Source organism: Heptranchias perlo, chromosome 42, assembly GCF_035084215.1.
Source record: "Heptranchias perlo isolate sHepPer1 chromosome 42, sHepPer1.hap1, whole genome shotgun sequence".
Taxonomy (NCBI): domain Eukaryota; kingdom Metazoa; phylum Chordata; class Chondrichthyes; order Hexanchiformes; family Hexanchidae; genus Heptranchias; species Heptranchias perlo.
The window spans coordinates 10,047,777-10,067,267 of NC_090366.1; the positions used below are offsets into that span (position 1 = coordinate 10,047,777).

The following is a 19,491-nucleotide window of genomic DNA, read 5'->3' on the forward strand; positions in this document are numbered from 1 at the left end:
ACCTCCAAATCGTTCCACGCGCCACCTCCAGGGTCCGACTCCTGACTCCTTGTTCGAGTAGTTTGCGGACTTCTTGCTGTTGTTACGATGCCCATTATAGGAACATAAGAACAGGTGGAGGCCATTCAGCCCCTCGAGCCTGTTCCGCCATTCAATGAGATCATGGCTGACCTAACTCCATATACCCCCATAGCCCTTAATACCTTCTGTTAACCAAAATCCATCAATCTCAGATTTAAAATTCACAATTGAGCTAGCATCAACTACCATTTGCAGAAGAGAGTTCCAAACTTCTCCAACACTTTGTGTATAGGAGTATCTCCTATCTTCACTCCTGAAAGTCCTGGCTCTAATTTTTAGACTGTGTCCCCTACTCCTAGACTCCCCAACCAGCGGAAATAGTTTCTCTCTATCTACCCTATCCTTAATATCTTGAAAACTTCAATCAAATCACCCCTTAATCTTCTAAATTCCAGGGAATACAACCCTGGTTTGTGTAATCTCTCCTCGGAGTCCAGGTATCATTCTAGTAAATCTACCCTGCACTCCCTCCAGGGCCAATATCTCCTTACGAAGGTGCGGTGCCCAGAACTGAACACAATACTCCAGATGTGGTCTATCCAGGGCTTTGTGTGGCTGTAACAAAATGAATAAACTCATTAGCCTCCCGACCCCCATCTCACCCTCCCTGTTCTTGAGGGCACTGCCTCTTATTGCGGGGGGGGCCCAGCTCCACAGGCCTTACCCCCGGCCCCTCTCCAATATCCCACCCACGTGGCTATTCTGCGGGTGAGCTATGCGACCGTGGGAGGGTCGTATCCGAGCCCAACCGCGTCCTTGCCCCAAGGAACGGGATAAGGAGCTGGCCCACGCAAAGACATTTTAACACACGGGTGCAAATCTTAGACACAATATTTAATAACAGAGGTGGAAAATTACACGGTCGCGCAGCAGATATCACCCAGCGAAAGAGAAACGGAAAAATGGGCGGGAATTGATTGCCCCGCTAGGGTCGCCAACTCTGGTTGGACGTATTCCTGGAGGCTTCATCACATGACCTCCTTCCTCCATTTGCCTCCGCACGGTCAAACGATTTTTTGTGCCAACTCCAATATTTTGGCAACAAGATTTTAATGCCCCCTCCGCCGACCTTCTGACTTTTCTCCTGGCTTCTTGCTCGGAGCAGAGTCCAGGAGATTAATCTTGAGATTCCCCAGAGACCCCAGGGCAACCCTGGAGGGTTGGCGACCGCCCCTGCTCCCGCCCGATTCCCCGCCCAGCGGTAGATTCACCCCGAGATCTCCGGCTCTAAACGCCACACGGACGTTCCGTTACAAAAATAGAATTCTTGTACATTGTCTCAGTAATATTAATAAAAGTACAAAACCACCAAATCCAGTCAGGATATGCAGTTGGTTTTTACCGTCACTGGTTTTACCGTCCCCGGTTTACACCGTTCCTGGTTTTTACTGTCCCTGGTTTTACCATCCCCGGTTTTTACCATCCCTGGTTTTACCATCCCCGGTTTTACGTCCCTGGTTTTACCATTCCCGGTGTTTACCGTCCCTGGTTTTACCATTCCCTGTGTTTACCGTCCCTGGTTTTACCGTCCCTGGTTTTACCATCCCCGGTTTTTACTGTCCCTGGTTTTATGGTCCCTGGTTTTACCGTCCCCTGTGTTTACTGTCCCCGGTTTTTAACATTCCTGGTTTTACCGTCCCCTGTGTTTACTGTCCCCGGTTTTACCGTCCCCGGTTTTACCGTCCCTGGTTTTACCGTCCCCTATGTTTACAGTCCCTGGTTTTACTGTCCCTGGTTTTACTGTCCCCGGTTTTACCGTCCCTGGTTTTACCATCCCCGGTTTTTACTGTCCCTGGTTTTCCTGTCCCTGGTTTTACTGTCCCTGGTTTTACGGTCCCCGGTTTTACCATCCCTGGTTTTACCGTCCCCGGTTTTTACCATCCCTGGTTTTACCGTCCCCGGTTTTTACCATCCCTGGTTTTACCGTCCCCGGTTTTTACTGTCCCTGGTTTTACTGTTCCTGGTTTTTACCGTCCCTGGTTTTACCGTCCCTGGTTTTACCGTCCCTGGTTTTTACCGTCCCTGGTTTTACCGTCCCTGGTTTTTACCGTCCCTGGTTTTACCGTCCCTGGTTTTACCCTCCAAGCCAGGAATGCCTGGTCTGTGCCATGCAGGTTGATCCCAGTCAGGTCACAGTAAAGCCCGTTTCACGACCTCAGGACATCCCAAAGCACTTTACAGCCAACGAAGTACTTTTTGAAGTGTGGTCACTGTTGTCATGCAGGAAACTCAGCAGCCAATTTGCGCACAGCAAGATCCCACAAACAACACCATGATAATGATCAGGTATTCTGTCTGAGCGACGTCGGTTGAGGGATAAATATCGGCCCCAGAGCACCGAGGAGAACACAGTCTGGATTACGGGGCTCAAGTCTCTGGAGCGGGGCTCGAACCCATGACCTTCGGACTCAGAGGCGAGAGAGAGAGAGAGAGAGACACCCAGCGAGCTTCGGCTGATGCCTGTGTTTGTAGTCTCATGGATAAGAGTTGTTAGAAAGGGGAAGAGTGGGCCCGACAAACTCCGTCCCCTTCACAACCCCACCTATCCCTTCCTCACCATCTCCGTCGACCCCTTCCTCCTCCAGAAACACAACCAACTGTCTCCTGAATACCATTGTACTTCCTGCTAAAGTCGCCCCCCCCTGCCACCTCATCCCAGGACTCGAATCCTCTTTAGGTGGAAAAGTTCCACTTGACATCACTTCTTATGGAATCATAGAAAGGTTACAGCACGGAAGGAGGCCATTCTGCCCATCGAGTCCGTGCCAGCTCTTTGCAAGAGCAATCCAGCGAGTCCCACTCCCCCGCCCTCTCCCCGTAGCCCTGCAAATTTTTTCCTTTCAAGTACTTATCCAGTTCCCTTTTGAAGACCATGATTGAGTCTGCCTCCACCTCCCCCTCGGGCAGTGCATTCCAGATCCTAACCACTCGCTGTGTAATAAAGTTTTTCCTCATGTCGCCTTTGGTTCTTTTGCCAATCACCTTAAATCTACGTCCTCTGGTTCTTGACCCTTCCGCCAATGGGAGCAGTTTCTCTCTATCCACTCTGTCGAGACTCTTCACGATTTTGAACACCTCGATCAAATCTCCTCGCAACCGTCTCTGTTCCAAGGAGAACAATCCCAGCTTCTCCAGTCTATCCAGGTAACTAAAGTCCCTCATCCCTGGAATCATTCTAGTAAATCTCTTCTGCACCCTCTCTAAGGCCTGCACATCTTTCCTGAAGTGCGGTGCCCAGAACTGGACACAATGCTCCAGTTGTGGCCGAACCAGTGTTTTATAAAGGTTCATCATGACTTCCATACTTTTGTACTCTATCCCTTATTTGTACATTTTTGTACTCTTATTCTTAATGTCCTAAATTTAATTGTTAGAAATGAATGTTTTGTTCTAAATTGCTAGCAAAATCTTGTCTTCAGCAAATTGGACCATTGTGCAGGAGTCTCTGGAGTTTAGAAGAATGAGAGGTGATCTCATTGAAACATATAAGATTCCGAGGGGGCTTGACAGGGTAGATGCTGAGAGGCTGTTTCCCCTGGCTGGAGAGTCTAGAACTAGAGGGCATAGTCTCAGGAAAAGGGGTCGGCCATTCAAGACTGAGATGAGGAGGAATTTCTTCACTCAGAGGGTTGTGAATCTTTGGAATTCTCTACCCCAGAGGGCTGTGAGTCATTGAGTATATTCAAGGCTGAGATCGATAGATTTTTGGACTTATGGAATCAAGGGATATGGGGATCGGGCGGGAAAGTGGAGTTGAGGTCGAAGATCAGCCGCGATCTGATTGAATGGCGGAGCAGGCTCGAGGGGCCGAATGGCCTACTCCCGCTCCTATTTCTGATGTTCTTACATTGAACCAATCATTTCCTCCGACGTTGCTGGTGGCCATTTTGGAAGTTCACGTCCAAACAGCTTGGCTACCCTTCCCATCATGCATTTGGCTGAAAGACTCGTGCACAGAAGGAGGCCATTCGGCCCATCGTGCCTGTGCTGGCTCTTTGAAAGAGCGATCCAATTAGTCCCACTCCCCTGCTCTTCCCCCGTAGCCCTGTAAATTTTTCCCCTTCAAGTATTTATACAATTCCCTTTTGAAAGTTATTATTGAATCTGCTTCCACCGCCCTTTCAGGCAGCGCATTCCAGATCAGAACAACTCGCTGCGTAAAAAACATTCTCCTCATCTCCCCTCTGGCTCTTTTGCCAATTACCTTAAATCTGTGTCCTCTGGTTACCGACCCTCCTGCCACTGGAAACAGTTTCTCCTTATTTACTCCATCAAAACCCTTCATGATTTTGAACCCCTCGATCAAATCTCCCCTTAACCTTCTCTGCTCTAAGGAGAACAATCCCAGCTTCTCCAGTCTCTCCACATAACTGAAGTCCCTCATCCCTGGGACCATTCTGGTAAATCTCCTCCGCACCCTCTCCAAGGCCTTGACATCCTTCAAAAAGGATGTGAGATTTAAAGAAGAAAATCACAGTGGAAAGAATTTCCTGACTAAATGAACTCTGCGGCTGGCAGATGTGAAGGGTCAGAGTTCAGGGATCGCCTGCTTAAAATGGCTCCCTCTTCCAGGTTGGAATCTCACCACGGGGCACTGGGGTCCTTAGTGAACGACGGGACCATCAATCTATCCCCTTATTGGGATTTAAGGATTGAGCAATAAGAAGAGAGGAAGGAATCAGCGGGATTGAAGTCAAATCAGGTGCGGAAAGAGAAACAAAGAGAGGGAGAGAAAGAGTGGATTAAGAGAGAGAGAGAGAAAAGAGACAGAAAGGGAAAGAAATGAAATTTAACCTTTTAAAAATCTCCACCAACAATTTACGACCTGCAGGAATGAGGCGTCACGGTTTAAATTGTTCCCTTCCTGGGCTGGAGAGGCCGTTTGCCATCGCAGGAATATAAAACCCTTCGTTCAAAGCGTCCTTACGCTGTTAAGTACCAGCCCTAACTTTCTGCGGCGAGTTTAATGCGCAAATGCAGCGAAACACACGGCGGCGGCCGGGGGGGGGGGGCGAGGGGGAGCTGCCGTTTGCGCGAGGCTAACGGGGGAGCGGCGGGGGGGAGGGGGATTCTCGTCCTTGCCGCAATTCGCTGGCCGGTTTGCCGGCGCCAATGACCGTCCCGTTGATTTTGGGAGCAAGAAATCTGGGCCCTTGTCTTAGGGTGTGCAACGCTGCCGTCTGCTGGTGGCAAGGCAGTACTACAGGCTGATCTTAACTCCTCCAACGGCACCGATGCATCGTAAAGGGCACTTAACGGACGACGGCCAAAGCCCCTGCCCCGAAAGGGAACAATTAAGACGTGACGCCTCGTTCCTGCAGGTTTTAAAAATTTTGCTTCTTTCCCCTTTCTGTCTCTTTTATCTCTCTCTTAATCTTTCGCTCCCTCTCAATCCTTAAATCTCAGCGAGGAGCCGTTGGTCCCGTCGCTCACTAAGGTCCCCGTTGCCCTCGGAGTCGGTTCGCCATCGCAGCAACGTACAGAAGACGTCCTGGCTACGACCCAGTGCGGCCGTAGGAGGCGGACGTTGAGATTCTCCAAACGGAAGACGTGCATTTTATCGCGCCTTTCATGACCTCAGTCCCAAAGCGCTTGACAAGAAGTGCTTTTTTGAAGTGTAGCCACTGTTGTGATGTAGGAAACGGGGCAGCCAATTTGCGCACAGCAAGATCCCACAGACAGCAACGTGATAAACGAGCAGATCATCTGTTTTTAGCGATGTTGGTTGAGGGATTAATATTGGGCACGGGACACCGGGAGTATCTCCCCCCTGCTCTTCTTCGAAATAATGGCCCTGGGACTTTCTACGTCCCACCTGAGAGGGGCAGACGGGGCCCTCGGTTTAACGTCTCATCTGAAAGACGGCACCTCCGACAGAGCAGCGCTCCCTCAGCTCTGGGCACTGGGAGCGTCGGCCTGGATTACGGGGCTCAAGTCTCTGGAGTGGGGGCTCGAGCCCACGGCCGTCTGACTCAGGAGGGGAGAGTGCTACCCCCACTGAGGCAGGGCTGACAGCCCGAGAGGGATATGGATCCTTAGCCAACGAGTGGAAGTGGTCACGTACCAAATGGTGAGAGATAGAGGGATGGAGTCTTTGAGAGAGGAACTGTGCTCCTAAATGGGCCTTCCACCTTGACAGAACACGGCCTAATGGGATAGTTTTAACATTGGACGATGGATTAAAACAGATTGAATGTGCAACAGGCCCGATTTTGCCTCCTGTTGACTTATTGGAAAGGAAATTCCATTCATAACAAGGAGAATAAATCAATATTACCCATTGTACGCCATCGACCAACATTAGGACTGCCCCAACACCCAACAACCCAACGATCTTGGTTTGCCCAGGTAGCAGGGCCGAATGAGGAAGACAGAAGAGGGTGCAGTCACACATCACAACAATGGCGCGAATCCCCCGGCCCCCATCCCCTCTCTCGGAGCGCGAAACAACCCAGGGCGCGGGACGGCGAGGGAGTGAACGGCAGATCAGGAAGGGAGTGAACCCCCCTCGCAGGAACGAGACAGATAACGGCACGGTCTTCCGACAAGCGTTTTGAAGAAATTCGGCGTGTGACGGTAAGAAATGTCACCCTTCCCCTGTCCCCCTTGCTGCCCCATGGCGGCCGTTCGAGATGGCTCACACCAAGGTCGATACTTTTCCAGTGTAGCTGTCCTGGCTGATGATGCTCATTCTCCCGTCCACCGTTGATGCCACCATCGAGCCAATGGAGGGCTGCAGAAGGGAGGGGAGGGAGAGAGAGAGGAAGATAAAAGGAAGAAGGTTAGAGAGATTATCACCTCGCGCCCCATTTGGAAATCAGACTGGAGGTCGCGAGCTGGTCAGAGTTACCGGGTAGCTGTATGAGAACGTCTGGTCCGTGTGGTAGACTGGTGTGGGGGAGATGCTCCGGTTTTCGGTGGGGTAATTGTTGATCCATGGAAGGACCTGCAAAGAGAGAAAGATTCGCCATTAAAGACAGCGAATCTCCCCGGGCAATTGCATCCACCCAGTGGGGAGTTATCACCAGCAAAACCTGAGCTTACGTTCCCAGGGAGTTAACTGATCCTCGACAGAAGAACAAACTAGCATTTCTATCGCACTGCTCGTGACATCCCAAAGCGTTTTACAGCCAATGAAGTGCGGTCACTGTTGTTATGTAGGAAACGCGGCAGCCAATTTGCGCACAGCAAGATCCCACAAACAGCAATGTGATAAATGACCAGATCATCCGTTTTTTGTAGTGATGTTGATTGAGGGATAAATATTGGCCCCAGGGCAGAACTCCCCCCCTGCTCTTCTTTGAAATAGTGGCCGTGGGATCTTTCACATCCACTTGAGAGGGGTCAATCGGGCCTCGGTTTGACATCTGATCTGAAAGACGGTACCTCCGACAGTGCAGCACTCCCTCGGGAGTGGCGGCCCGAGTTTTGTGTTTAAGTTTCTGGGAGTAGGGACTCGAACTCGCTGAGCCATGGCCGGCAGCTGGAATTCTAAACAATCGGGCGCTGAGAAGGAGCCTCTGCATCATTCCCCGTGCTCAGCCCAACACAGCATCAAGGAAAGTCGGAGGGCGGTGGGTCGGCGGGGGGCGTGGGAAGGATTTTGTGAGGGAACGAACGAGAATAAACTTTACGAAGTAATGAAATTAGAACTTGCACAAATCTGGCACTGTGAGCACAGCTGGTCTGTCCAGCTGTTCAACAACACTGCTTAAGTGCACTATAAACAGCTGGACTGTGCTGACCGGGATCTGGACAGCTGGACCATGCTGACCGGTATCTGGAACAGCTGGGCCGTGCTGACCGGTATCTGGAACAGCTGGGCCGTGCTGACCGGCATCTGGAACAGCTGGGCTGTGCTGACCGTTATCTGGAACAGCTGGGTCATGCTGACTGGTGTCTGGAACAGCTGGACAGCACTGACCGCAGTCTGGAGCAGCGAGGCAGCACTGGAACATCTGGGCAGTGTTTTTTTTCATTCGTTCATGGGATATGGGCGTCGCTGGCGAGGCCGGCATTTATTGCCCATCCCTAATTGCCCCTTGAGAAGGTGGTGGTGAGCCGCCTTCTTGAACCACTGCAGTCCGTGTGCCAGGCAATGACCATCTCCAACAAGAGAGAATCTAACCACCTCCCCTTGACATTCAACGGCATTACCATCGCTGAATCCCCCACCATCAACATCCTCGGGGTCACCATTGACCAGAAACTTAACTGGACCAGCCACATAAATACTGTGGCTACGAGAGCAGGTCAGAGGCTGGGTATTCTGCGGCGAGTGACTCACCTCCTGACTCCCCAAAGCCTTTCCACCATCTACAAGGCACAAGTCAGGAGTGTGATGGAATACTCTCCACTTGCCTGGATGAGTGCAGCTCCAACAACACTCAAGAAGCTCGACACCATCCAGGACAAAGCAGCCCGCTTGATTGGCACCCCATCCACCACCCTAAACATTCACTCCCTTCACCACCGGCGCACTGTGGCTGCAGTGTGTACCATCCACAGGATGCACTGCAGCAACTCGCCAAGGCTTCTTCGACAGCACCTCCCAAACCCGCGACCTCTACCACCTAGAAGGACAAGAGCAGCAGGCACATGGGAACAACACCACCTGCACGTTCCCCTCCAAGTCACACACCATCCCGACTTGGAAATATATCACCGTTCCTTCATCGTCGCTGGGTCAAAATCCTGGAACTCCCTTCCTAACAGCACTGTGGGAGAACCTTCACCACACGGACTGCAGCGGTTCAAGAAGGCGGCTCACCACCACCTTCTCAAGGGCAATTAGGGATGGGCAATAAATGCTGGCCTCGCCAGCGACGCCCACATCCAATGAACGAATAAAAAAAATTAATTATCCCTCAACCAACATCGAAAAGCGATATCCCATTACTGTTTTGTGGGACCTTGCTGTGGGCAAATTGTCTGTCGCGTTTCACTCCAACACTTCAATAAAGTGTTTCATTGGCTGTAAAATGCTTTGGGACATCCTGAGGTTGTGAAAGGCGCTATATAAATGCAAGTCTTTTGGTTCCATTTTCCAGGACTGAGAAAGTCAATGGCTGGATTTTGCTCTGAGCGATAGTGCCAGCCATTTGTTGGACTTACCCTCGCCCCTAGACAGTCTAAAAGCCTGTAAATTCGAGGGCCAAAACGCGCCATGCCCTCTCCAGGGCCTCTGGGACCTGTGTGAACAGGGCAAGGCAGCCGAGAATCTCCTTATCCAAACAGATTGAAGCAGAGAGGTTGTCTGGCAGTCATTAAGGGCGACCAGGTTGAGAGGGTACTTACGTCGGAATGGACAAGCTGCGACTGTTTCTGGCACGTAGCTACGACGCGAGTGCAGGAACTTCACGCCGTTGAACGGGCGGCCAGACGACGCGATGCACAGAGCTCACGGAAGAGGGTCGCACCTGGGACAGCAACTTCCCGATTTCCGGGTTTAACCGCGCGTGGGCTGTCGCTGGAAGTTGTTACCATCAGGTCACATCGAAACGACAGCACCGAAACAGGCCATTCGGCCCAACTGCTCGATGCTGGTGTTTATGCTCCACACGAGCCTCCTCCCTCCCTACTTCATCTCACCCGATCAGCATATCCTTCTATCCCTTTCTCCCTCATCCAGCTTCCCCTTAAATGCATCTTTGCTATTCGCCTCAACTGCTCCTTGTGGGAGCGAGTTCCACATTCTCACCGCTCTCTGGGTGAAGAAGTTTCTCCTGAATTCCCGATTGGATTTATTAGCGACTATCTTATATTTATGACCTCTAGTTCTGGTCTCCCCCACAAGTGGGAACATCTTCTCTACGTCTACCCTATCAAACTCTTTCATTATCTTAAAGACCTCGATCAGGTCACCCCTCAGCCTTCTCTTATCGAGAGAAAAGAGCCCCAGCCTGTTCAGCCTTTCCTGATAATTATATCCTGTCAGTTCTGGTATCATCCCAGTAAATCTTTCTTGCACCTTCTCCAGTGCCTCTATATCCTTTCTATAATACGGAGACCAGAACTGAGCACAGTGCTCCAAGTGTGGTCTAACCGAGGTTCGATACAAGTTTAGCACAACTTCTCTGCTTTTGAATTCCATCACTGTAGAGATGAACCCCAGTGCTGGGTTTGCCCTTTTCTATGGCCTTTTACCCGATGCACAGAAATAACAGGGAATACTATCAGCCTCGTTGTTAATTTTACAGCATAAACCCTCCCAGGATTTCTCTTTCTCCTCTCCAAAACTAAAACCGAAGGGGCAAATGAAAACAGTTTGGAGATATCGCTCTGAAAGGCCTGCTGAGATTCGATGGTAACATCTGGGGGAGGGGTGTGCTGACGGGCTGGGCGATCCTTACCTTTGCGTTGCCGTCGGTCGATGCTCTCATTGGTTTCTTGCTCGTCAGGACCTTCTTCTTCTCTGTACCTGTTGGGTGAAACACTGAGGTTCAGTGCGTCGGAATAATATCAGAATAATACGTGACTCTTCCCCTTTAAGAGATAGCGCGGTACAGGCCCTGTTCTATTCTTAGGTCTGATTGCAAAACATGTCACGGGACTGGGTGAGGTCATGCTTTAGACACTTTCCTATCAGCTCTGAATGCCAGGTCTGAATCCAGCCCCAATTAAAGTTTCACCTCGCCCAGGGAAGTTCCAAGATCCATCATGCTGTCTGTGGGACCTGCAAAATTGGCTTTTGTGTATCTTACATTACAACAGTGATGACACCTCCTTTGGGGGAGCCCAGAATAAGGTGGGGGCATAACCTTAAAATTAGAGCCAGGCCGTTCAGGGGTGATGTCAGGAAGCACTTCTTCACACAAAGGGGAGTGGAAATCTGGAACTCTCCCCCACCACCCCCCAAAAAGCAGTTGAGTGTGTGTTACTTTGTGTGAGAGGGTGTGAGTGTTTGTGAGTGTGTATGCATGAGTGTGAGTGTGTGTATGTGTGTGTGTGTGTGTGTGTGTGTGAGAGGGTGAGTGGTGTGTGGAACAGTGAGAGAGTGTGAGTGTGGGAGAGTGTGAGTGCGTGTGTGAGTGTGTACGAGGGAGTGCGAGAGCGTCTTTGTGTGTGTGTCCGTGCGAGAGTGTGAGTGAGTGCGTGCGAGTGTGTGTGTGTGAGTATGTGTGATTGTGCATGAGAGTGTGAGAATGTGCGTGTGAGTGTGAGAGAGCGTGAGAATTTGAGTGTGTGTGTGTGAGTGTGTTTGAGTGTGTGAGTGTGAGAGTGAGTGTGTATGAACTGCATGTCTGAATGTGAGTGTGTTTGTGAATGAAAGTGTGAGTGTGTGTGAGTGTGCACAAGTGAGTGTGAGTGAGTGAGCATTTGTGAGTGTGTGTGTGAGTGTATGTGAGTATGTGTGATTGTGAATGAGAGTGTGAGAATGTGCGTGTGTGTGAGTGTGGGAGAGTGTGAGAATGTGCGTGTGCGTGTGAGTGTGAGAGAGCGTGAGAATTTGAGTGTGTGTGCGTGTGTTTGAGTGTGTGAGAGTGTGAGAGTGACTGCATGTGTGAATGTGAGTGTGTGTGTGAATGAAAGTGTGAGTGTGTGTGAGTGTGCACGAGTGAGTGTGAGTGAGTGAGTGAGTGTGAGTGTGTGTGAGTGTGAGTGTGTGTGAGTGTGAGTATGCACAATTCTGTGTGTGGATGACAGGTGAGCAAATGATCAGGTTCGTCTGCGATGCCCGTCATGGTCGAATAGCCGGGCGGCACGCACTCACTATCAGGGCTCCCAGAACCAAGCGGGGCACTTTGATGAAGTAGTGGCGAGCCAGTTAGTGCCCGAGGGTCCGAGCCCCACGGAGAGTCGGAACCTCCAGGAAAAACACGGAATAAATCTTTGGCTTTTGGCCGGAGTCGGAGTTATACTCACGCTTGCATCTCACCAGGAGTACAATCAGCAGGATCAGGAGGAGGAGTGCAGCCAGTCCGCCGATGGCGATTCCCACTACAGCACCTATACTCAGACAGTAATCTGAGAAATAAGCAGAACGTCAGGGTGTTAACGAATCCCGGGGCATAGCTTGTGGGAAGAGAATCTGAGGCATGAGGGTCAGAATTGCTCTTTGAGGCTGATAACTGGGATGGTCCCACATTCCCGGTGGGGAGTCACCCTGTGATACACTGGCATTAGCGCCACAGCATCACAGGCCCCGTTCTCCGCCACGAAAATTATTCAATCCTCTGCCTCTGTCTCTTCAACTGATTTTCTCTGCGTTTCCGCAAACTCTGCCTACCTCTCCGGCTTGTTCGTTTCCCCACTTATCTCTCTCTCCCCTCGCTCCCCCCCTCCCTTCCCTGTCTCCTGCTTTCTCTTCCTCCCCCCAGCTGCTTCTCTCTCTCGCACTCTCCAGGAACAGGGAGAGGCCACTCTGCCCACTCGGAGCCCGTTCTGCCATTCAATTCGATCACGTCTGATCTGTATCTTAACTCCATTTACCCGCCTTTGCTCCCTATCCCTCGATACCCTCACCCAAACAGAAATCTAGCAGTCTCAGTCTTGAAAGCTCCAACTGAGCCCCAGCCTTTTTGGGGGGAGAGAGTTCCAGATTTCCACTCCCCTTTGTGTGAAGAAGTGCTTCCTGACATCACCCCTGAACGGCCTGGCTCTAATTTTAAGGTTATGCCCCCTGGTTCTGGTTTCTCTCTATCTCTTTCATTATCCCTGTTTCCCTCTTAATTTATGTCTCTCTCACCCACTCCTTCTCTCTCTCACCTTCCCATTCTCCCCTCTCTCTCTTTTACACTCTATTGTTTTTTTAACCACCATACAGGATAGTTTAAGAAACTATTTCTCATTCCATTTGACACTCTCTACTTCCCTCTCTCTCTCCATCTCTCTCCATTTCTCTCTCCCTCCCTCTGACGACCTCCTCTGATTCTCTCCTTCAATCTCCCTTTCTGCTTTTCCAAAACCCTCTGTCCGTTTCACTGCCTCTATCACTCTTTCTGTCTCCTTCCCTTTCCGTCTGTCCATCTGTGCGTCTCTCTCTCTCTCCCCCCTTCTCCTGTCTCCTTGAACACTTCTTTCCATCTTGGAGGCTAGTTTTGGAGCCCAATTATGTCTGATCGAGAAACCTCATTAAATGTATCTAGCTTGAAAATGGAACAATCTGAACAGATTTCCTGAAAGTCAATACTATTCAATACAACAGGAGATTGACTTAAATTAAAACTGAGCCATACCCTGCTGTCTGTTATTAATGATTAGATTCACTGTGAAACAAATGCACAACAGGGAATCAAATCAGAATTCAGCAGGTAACAAGTCTCAAAAACATAACACGCCAATAATGTTCAATAATGATACTGATTCCCAGGAGTGAGTTACAGGCTGGAATCTAATCGAGGGATTCGGGGGGGTTTATATATAGAAAAACAGATACCCGGGAGTGAGTTACAGACTGGAATCTAATCGAGGGGTTCGGGGGGTTTATATATAGAATAACAGATACCCGGGAGTGAGTTACAGACTGGAATCCAATCGAGGGGTTCGGGGGGTTTATATATGGAATAACACATACCTGGGAGTGAGTTACAGACTGGAATCGAATTGAGCGGTTCAGGGAGGTTTATACATAGAATAACAGATACCCGGGAGTGAGTTACAGGCTGGAATCTAATCGAGGGGTTCAGGGGGTTTATATATAGAATAATCGATACCCGGGCGTGAGTTACAAGCTGGAATCTAATTGAGGGGTTCGGAGGGTTTATATATAGAATAACAGATACCCGGGAGTGAGTTACAGGCTGGAATCTAATCGAGGGTTTCGGGGGGTTTATATATAGAATAACAGATACCCGGGAGTGAGTTACAGGCTGGAATCTAATCGAGGGGTTCAGGTGGTTTATATATAGAATAACAGATACCCGGGAGTGAGTTACAGGCTGGAATCTAATCGAGGGGTTCAGGTGGTTTATATATAGAATAACAGATACCCGGGGGTGAGTTACAGGCTGGAATCTAATCGAGGGGTTTCGGGGGGTTTATATATAGAATAACAGATACCCGGGAGTGAGTTACAGACTGGAATCTAATCGAGGGGTTCGGGGGGGTTTATATATAGAATAACAGATACCCGGGAGTGAGTTACAGGCTGGAATCTAATCGAGGGGTTCGGGGGGGTTTATATACAGAATAACAGATACCCAGGAGTGAGTTACAGGCTGGAATCTAATCGAGGGGTTCAGGTGGTTTATATATAGAATAACAGATACCCGGGGGTGAGTTACAGGCTGGAATCTAATCGAGGGGTTCGGGGGGGGGTTTATATATGGAATAACAGACACCCAGGAGTGAGTTACAGGCTGGAATCTAATCGAGGGGTTCGGGGGGGTTTATATACAGAATAACAGATACCCGGGAGTGAGTTACAGGCTGGAATCTAATCGAGGGGTTCGGAGGGTTTATATATAGAATAACAGACACCCCGGGAGTGAGTTACAGACTGGAATCTAATCGAGGGGTTCGGGGGGGTTTATATATAGAATAACAGACACCCCGGGAGTGAGTTACAGACTGGAATCTAATCGAGGAGTTCGGGGGGGTTTATATATAGAATAACAGATACCCGGGAGTGAGTTACAGACTGGAATCTAATCGAGGGGTTCGGGGGGGTTTATATATAGAATAACAGACACCCCGGGAGTGAGTTACAGACTGGAATCTAATCGAGGGGTTCGGGGGGGTTTATATATAGAATAACAGATACCCGGGAGTGAGTTACAGGCTGGAATCTAATCGAGGGGTTCGGGGGGTTTATATATAGAATAACAGATACCCGGGAGTGAGATACAGGCTGGAATCTAATCGAGGGGTTCGGGGGGTTTATATATAGAATAACAGATACCCGGGAGTGAGTTACAGACTGGAATCTAATCGAGGGATTCGGGGGGTTTATATATGGAATAACACATACCTGGGAGTGAGTTACAGACTGGAATCTAATTGAGCGGTTCAGGGAGGTTTATACATAGAATAACAGATACCCGGGAGTGAGTTACAGGCTGGAATCTAATCGAGGGGTTCAGGGGGTTTATATATAGAATAATCGATACCCGGGCGTGAGTTACAAGCTGGAATCTAATTGAGGGGTTCGGAGGGTTTATATATAGAATAACAGATACCCGGGAGTGAGTTACAGGCTGGAATCTAATCGAGGGTTTCGGGGGGTTTATATATAGAATAACAGATACCCGGGAGTGAGTTACAGGCTGGAATCTAATCGAGGGGTTCAGGTGGTTATTATATAGAATAACAGATACCCGGGAGTGAGTTACAGGCTGGAATCTAATCGAGGGGTGCAGGTGGTTTATATATAGACTAACAGATACCCGGGAGTGAGTTACAGGCTGGAATCTAATCGAGGGGTTCGGAGGGTTTATATATAGAATAACAGATACCCGGGGGTGAGTTACAGGCTGGAATCTAATCGAGGGGTTTTGGGAGGTTTATATATAGAATAACAGATACCCGGGGGTGAGTTACAGGCTGGAATCTAATCGAGGGGTTCGGAGGGTTTATATATAGAATAACAGATACCCGGGAGTGAGTTACAGACTGGAATCTAATCGAGGGGTTCGGGGGGGTTTATATATAGAATAACAGATACCCGGGAGTGAGTTACAGGCTGGAATCTAATCGAGGGGTTCGGGGGGGTTTATATATAGAATAACAGATACCCAGGAGTGAGTTACAGGCTGGAATCTAATCGAGGGGTTCAGGTGGTTTATATATAGAATAACAGATACCCGGGAGTGAGTTACAGGCTGGAATCTAATCGAGGGATTCGGGGGGGTTGATATATAGAATAACAGATACCCGGGAGTGAGTTACAGACTGGAATCTAATCGAGGGGTTCGGGGGGTTTATATATAGAATAACAGATACCCGGGAGTGAGTTACAGACTGGAATCCAATCGAGGGGTTCGGGGGGTTTATATATGGAATAAAACATACCTGGGAGTGAGTTACAGACTGGAATCGAATTGAGCGGTTCAGGGAGGTTTATACATCGAATAACAGATACCCGGGAGTGAGTTACAGGCTGGAATCTAATCGAGGGGTTCAGGGGGTTTATATATGGAATAATCGATACCCGGGCGTGAGTTACAAGCTGGAATCTAATTGAGGGGTTCGGAGGGTTTATATATAGAATAACAGATACCCGGGAGTGAGTTACAGGCTGGAATCTAATCGAGGGTTTCGGGGGGTTTATATATAGAATAACAGATACCCGGGAGTGAGTTACAGGCTGGAATCTAATCGAGGGGTTCAGGTGGTTTATATATAGAATAACAGATACCCGGGAGTGAGTTACGGCTGGAATCTAATCGAGGGGTTCAGGTGGTTTATATATAGAATAACAGATACCCGGGAGTGAGTTACAGGCTGGAATCTAATCGAGGGGTTCGGAGGGTTTATATATAGAATAACAGATACCCGGGGGTGAGTTACAGGCTGGAATCCAATCGAGGGGTTCGGAGGGTTTATATATAGAATAACAGATACCCGGGGGTGAGTTACAGGCTGGAATCTAATCGAGGGGTTTCGGGGGGTTTATATATAGAATAACAGATACCCGGGAGTGAGTTACAGGCTGGAATCTAATCGAGGGGTTCGGAGGGTTTATATATAGAATAACAGATACCCGGGAGTGAGTTACAGACTGGAATCTAATCGAGGGGTTCGGGGGGGTTTATATATAGAATAACAGATACCCGGGAGTGAGTTACAGGCTGGAATCTAATCGAGGGGTTCGGGGGGGTTTATATATAGAATAACAGATACCCAGGAGTGAGTTACAGGCTGGAATCTAATCGAGGGGTTCAGGTGGTTTATATATAGAATAACAGATACCCGGGGGTGAGTTACAGGCTGGAATCTAATCGAGGGGTTCGGGGGGGGGGTTATATGTGGAATAACAGACACCCAGGAGTGAGTTACAGGCTGGAATCTAATCGAGGGGTTCGGGGGGGTTTATATACAGAATAACAGATACCCGGGAGTGAGTTACAGGCTGGAATCTAATCGAGGGGTTCGGAGGGTTTATATATAGAATAACAGACACCCCGGGAGTGAGTTACAGACTGGAATCTAATCGAGGAGTTCGGGGGGGTTTATATATAGAATAACAGATACCCGGGAGTGAGTTACAGACTGGAATCTAATCGAGGGGTTCGGGGGGGTTTATATATAGAATAACAGACACCCCGGGAGTGAGTTACAGACTGGAATCTAATCGAGGGGTTCGGGGGGGTTTATATATAGAATAACAGATACCCGGGAGTGAGTTACAGGCTGGAATCTAATCGAGGGGTTCGGGGGGTTTATATATGGAATAACACATACCTGGGAGTGAGTTACAGACTGGAATCTAATTGAGCGGTTCAGGGAGGTTTATACATAGAATAACAGATACCCGGGAGTGAGTTACAGACTGGAATCTAATCGAGGGGTTCGGGGGGGTTTATATATAGAATAACAGACACCCCGGGAGTGAGTTACAGACTGGAATCTAATCGAGGGGTTCGGGGGGGTTTATATATAGAATAACAGATACCCGGGAGTGAGTTACAGGCTGGAATCTAATCGAGGGGTTCGGGGGGTTTATATATGGAATAACACATACCTGGGAGTGAGTTACAGACTGGAATCTAATTGAGCGGTTCAGGGAGGTTTATACATAGAATAACAGATACCCGGGAGTGAGTTACAGGCTGGAATCTAATCGAGGGGTTCAGGGGGTTTATATATAGAATAATCGATACCCGGGCGTGAGTTACAAGCTGGAATCTAATTGAGGGGTTCGGAGGGTTTATATATAGAATAACAGATACCCGGGAGTGAGTTACAGGCTGGAATCTAATCGAGGGTTTCGGGGGGTTTATATATAGAATAACAGATACCCGGGAGTGAGTTACAGGCTGGAATCTAATCGAGGGTTTCGGGGGGTTTATATATAGAATAACAGATACCCGGGAGTGAGTTACAGGCTGGAATCTAATCGAGGGGTTCAGGTGGTTATTATATAGAATAACAGATACCCGGGAGTGAGTTACAGGCTGGAATCTAATCGAGGGGTGCAGGTGGTTTATATATAGACTAACAGATACCCGGGAGTGAGTTGCAGGCTGGAATCTAATCGAGGGGTTCGGAGGGTTTATATATAGAATAACAGATACCCGGGGGTGAGTTACAGGCTGGAATCTAATCGAGGGGTTTTGGGAGGTTTATATATAGAATAACAGATACCCGGGGGTGAGTTACAGGCTGGAATCTAATCGAGGGGTTCGGAGGGTTTATATATAGAATAACAGATACCCGGGAGTGAGTTACAGACTGGAATCTAATCGAGGGGTTCGGGGGGGTTTATATATAGAATAACAGATACCCGGGAGTGAGTTACAGGCTGGAATCTAATCGAGGGTTTCGGGGGGGTTTATATATAGAATAACAGATACCCAGGAGTGAGTTACAGGCTGGAATCTAATCGAGGGGTTCAGGTGGTTTATATATAGAATAACAGATACCCGGGAGTGAGTTACAGGCTGGAATCTAATCGAGGGATTCGGGGGGGTTGATATATAGAATAACAGATACCCGGGAGTGAGTTACAGACTGGAATCTAATCGAGGGGTTCGGGGGGTTTATATATAGAATAACAGATATCCGGGAGTGAGTTACAGACTGGAATCCAATCGAGGGGTTCGGGGGGTTTATATATGGAATAAAACATACCTGGGAGTGAGTTACAGACTGGAATCGAATTGAGCGGTTCAGGGAGGTTTATACATCGAATAACAGATACCCGGGAGTGAGTTACAGGCTGGAATCTAATCGAGGGGTTCAGGGGGTTTATATATAGAATAATCGATACCCGGGCGTGAGTTACAAGCTGGAATCTAATTGAGGGGTTCGGAGGGTTTATATATAGAATAACAGATACCCGGGAGTGAGTTACAGGCTGGAATCTAATCGAGGGTTTCGGGGGGTTTATATATAGAATAACAGATACCCGGGAGTGAGTTACAGGCTGGAATCTAATCGAGGGGTTCAGGTGGTTTATATATAGAATAACAGATACCCGGGAGTGAGTTACGGCTGGAATCTAATCGAGGGGTTCAGGTGGTTTATATATAGAATAACAGATACCCGGGAGTGAGTTACAGGCTGGAATCTAATCGAGGGGTTCGGAGGGTTTATATATAGAATAACAGATACCCGGGGGTGAGTTACAGGCTGGAATCCAATCGAGGGGTTCGGAGGGTTTATATATAGAATAACAGATACCCGGGGGTGAGTTACAGGCTGGAATCTAATCGAGGGGTTTCGGGGGGTTTATATATAGAATAACAGATACCCGGGAGTGAGTTACAGGCTGGAATCTAATCGAGGGGTTCGGAGGGTTTATATATA

The 19,491-nt window shown here is 48.9% G+C and overlaps 1 protein-coding gene across 3 annotated transcripts in view; it reads right to left on the reverse strand.

The window, feature by feature from the left end:
* Positions 1-900: 900 nt before the first annotated feature.
* Positions 901-19,491, reverse strand: part of LOC137306176 (carcinoembryonic antigen-related cell adhesion molecule 6-like) — a 38,329-nt gene continuing 19,738 nt past the window's right edge. For all 3 annotated transcript variants that reach the window (XM_067975250.1, XM_067975249.1, XM_067975247.1), the window contains exons 6-9: positions 11,947-12,048; positions 10,434-10,501; positions 6,932-7,027; positions 901-6,814 (exon numbers count right to left, since the gene is read on the reverse strand). In XM_067975250.1, coding sequence (XP_067831351.1) covers positions 6,719-6,814; positions 6,932-7,027; positions 10,434-10,501; positions 11,947-12,048 — 362 coding nt within the window. In that variant the 3' untranslated portion in view covers positions 901-6,718. The remainder of the gene's footprint in view (positions 6,815-6,931; positions 7,028-10,433; positions 10,502-11,946; positions 12,049-19,491) is intronic.